Source organism: Mandrillus leucophaeus, unplaced genomic scaffold (assembly GCF_000951045.1).
Source record: "Mandrillus leucophaeus isolate KB7577 unplaced genomic scaffold, Mleu.le_1.0 Scaffold299, whole genome shotgun sequence".
Lineage (NCBI taxonomy): Eukaryota > Metazoa > Chordata > Mammalia > Primates > Cercopithecidae > Mandrillus > Mandrillus leucophaeus.
In genome coordinates, this window is record NW_012103131.1 from 1,914,586 (window position 1) to 1,917,336 (window position 2,751).

At 63.0% G+C, this 2,751-nt stretch overlaps 2 protein-coding genes across 2 annotated transcripts in view; one reads left to right on the forward strand and one right to left on the reverse strand.

Moving 5' to 3' along the window:
• Nucleotides 1–222: 222 nt before the first annotated feature.
• On the reverse strand, nt 223–2,751 carry NKX1-2 (NK1 homeobox 2). The gene is made up of 2 exons (XM_011986418.1): nt 2,533–2,751; nt 223–938 (listed from the first exon to the last, which is right to left on the reverse strand). Exons 1-2 carry the CDS (start codon nt 2,744–2,746, stop codon nt 223–225), a joined length of 930 nt encoding a protein of 309 aa, XP_011841808.1. The 5' UTR covers nt 2,747–2,751.
• The window catches only part of LHPP (phospholysine phosphohistidine inorganic pyrophosphate phosphatase), a 171,538-nt gene continuing 170,767 nt past the window's right edge, over nt 1,981–2,751 (forward strand). The window contains exon 1 of the mRNA XM_011986417.1: nt 1,981–2,254. Within this exon, the coding sequence (XP_011841807.1) occupies nt 2,226–2,254 (29 nt within the window). The 5' untranslated portion in view covers nt 1,981–2,225. The remainder of the gene's footprint in view (nt 2,255–2,751) is intronic.

Below are 2,751 nucleotides of genomic sequence, written 5' to 3' on the forward strand. Positions count from 1 at the left end.
CCTCCGTCCCCAGACACTCTGAAGGATGGCAGATCCCTGACCCCTGGTGGCTCGCGAGGATTGCAGACGCCCAAGGCGGGCAGAGGGGCGGAGTCTCAGGCCTCTGGAAGGGAAGGGGCGCTCTGACACCCCCACACCTGCACCCCGGGTGGAGGAGCCGAGGGCACACGACGATGCCAATCCCTCGTGAATCCCGCGAAGGAGGGGCCGGGGGCTCCTGATTCATAGGTGCTGGGCGTAGAAGGGGGTCAGGTAGGAAGGCCCGAGGAACGGCGCGAAAGGGCTCCCGGGGACGGCAGCCGTCAGCGGGAAGGAGGCGGCGGCCGGGAAGAGGACGTTGGCCGAGGAGTAGGAGGGGAAAGTCTGGAAGGGCAGAGCGCCGGTGCCGGGAGGGCCAGGACTGCCCCCCGAGCCGCCGCCACCGCCCCCCGCCGCCCCTGGCTGGGGCGTGCCACCCCCAACCTGCGCCGCGCCGTCCGCACCCGGGTTCTGCTTCTTCCACTTGGTCCTGCGATTCTGGAACCAGATTTTGACCTGCGTCTCGGTGAGGCTGAGCGACAGCGCCAGGTTGAGGCGCTCGCACACCGACAGGTAGCGCGTGGCCTTGAACTTGTTCTCCAGCGCCACGAGCTGCTCGTAGGTGAAGGCGGTGCGCGCGCGCCGCGGCTTGGCGCAGTTGGGCACCACGCGCCGGCGCCTGGTCCGCGGGGAGCCCGGGGAGCCCGGAGGGGACCCCACAGGGCCGCCCCCGCCGTCCTCGCAGGGCTCCCCAGACGCCAATGCCCCGGCCGGGGCGTCAGGTGAGCGCGCTGGGCCCGGCAGCAAGCGCGCAGCCCGCTCCCGCCGCCGCGGCCTCCCCGGATCCTCCGCATCCTCCTCCTCTTCCGCTTCGGAACCCTCCAGGGGGGACGCCTGGCCGGCGCCTGGGCCCGCAGCATCTAGGGGAGAAGGGGTCGGTGAACAGAAGCCTCTCCGGGTCCCCAAACCTCCTCCTCGTCCTCCCTAGAGCAAGCAGTTCTCCCCGCAACCCAACTCCGGGTGCTGCTCCTGTCCCCACATCGCGCTTCCCTCAGGCGGGACTGCACATCCTTGCCAGCGGGTTTAGGGGAATGGTGTCCTCTTGCCCTTTACAAATCTGCCATCAAGTAGGCGTCCAAGAAATGTATGCTAAATGAATGAATGACACTCCGCATTAAGAAAAAATAGTGACCTTATTGGGTGACCATATTGGGAGGTAGGATCATTGTATTAAGACATCTAGATGTCAAACGCCTTTAGGGCTGTGCCTTCCCCGGACCCTGGAAGCCTATTTTGGTCTAGGACTCCTAGCAATTAAAAAAGAAGTTATTAAGCTCTCTGCCCCACCCCACCCCCACCCCCGCTTTAAAGTGAAATTCCCTTTCCCATCTTCTCTCTCCCGCCGTGTTAATAGAGTTTCAGATTTGTGCGGGGCCGGATCGATAGATGTCATCTATTAAAGGTAAGTTTTAATCGAACAATATTAGGATCAGACAGGGAAAGGGGGTTTGAAGTCCGTACCTGCAAGCTGCGGGCAGGAGATATGCAGGCGCCAGTAATAGAATATCGATCACGAGGGTGGGGGAAGGGAGCGCGGCCCCTCGGAGAGAAGATCCGAACAATTACCAGGCCGCTGGCCCGGGCCCACGTGCGGCCGCCAGAGGCGCCCCGGGCCCCAGGCAATCACCGCCAAACTTGGGGAGGGGAGCAAGGGGCTGCGTGGCATCCAGCCTCCCCGGGGACCAGAGCCTCTGACCCTTCAGGGAGCCGCCTTTCCCTGTCGGATCCCACGCCCCACCCAGCAGGACTCCTGCTGTCTTCCGTCCTTCCTTCCAGCCACAAACTTTCCTGACCCCTTCATCAGGTGGCCGCCAGCGTTGGGAGTAATTCAGAAAGGGTTTCGAGAAGAAAGTACCAAAAGCTTCCCAGCACCTCATCCGAGCCCCGCCCCCAGCCCCAGTCAACAGTTGGGTCTGGGGAGCTTGAAAGCGTGGGGCAGCCTAGCCCCGCAGGCGTCTCCAGGTGGCACCTGACCTCTCTACTTACCAAGACCCCCGGCGCAAGCCTTAGCCTCAGCTCCTCCATCCATAAAATGGAGGTGATGTTAATGATGCTGTCCAACTCTCAGGTTCCGAAGTTTTCATCACCTTTATCCCAGCCCTTAGCCCAGGTCCTAGCACGTGGCAAGCGCGTTAAATGCCTGATAAATGAGTAAGCCTGGCAAGGTAGGTGCCAGGTAAGTTAAGTTTCCACCGCGAGCATCAGAGCTGTGGTGCGCGGGAGCTTGGAGGGTGAGCAGGGATGCGGCAAATCCCTGCCCCGTAATGCGGGGAGCCTCCTCTCTGCCTCTATCCAGTTCCGAGGCGGGGGCTACACTTCGCACCCGGTCCCGTGCGCCTTCTCTCTTTGAGGAAGACGCCGTTAAGGGCCATTCACCGGGCCCGGGTGTTCCCCCATACACTCCGAAGTGTTGGGGCTGAGGCCGCCTGGGGCCGGGGCCACCTTGCATCTTACCAGGGGTCTCCAGCTGTCGTACAGGGTCCCTGGAGCTGGCATCTTTCCCCGCTTCGATCTCGGCCAAACTTTTCCTGGCTTCCCGGGGAGCAGGGCGCACCGCCGGGAGCGCTGCGCGGGTGAATTTCTGCGGGTCCAGGATGTCCAGGACGGAGAAAGAGATCTTGTGGTGGGAGGGAGCCGCCTTGGCCCCGCCGTCCTGCCATGCCAGCATGCCCG

What these genes read in the sequence shown, in the direction of transcription:
- NKX1-2 (XM_011986418.1), bottom strand. Translation starts at nt 2,746, where the DNA reads ATGCTGGCATGGCAGGACGGCGGGGCCAAGGCGGCTCCCTCCCACCAC. An exon ending in ACGACAGCTGGAGACCCCTG is followed by an intron (nt 939 to 2,532) that starts GTAAGATGCAAG and finishes CTTCTCCCCTAG; the next exon opens with ATGCTGCGGGCCCAGGCGCC.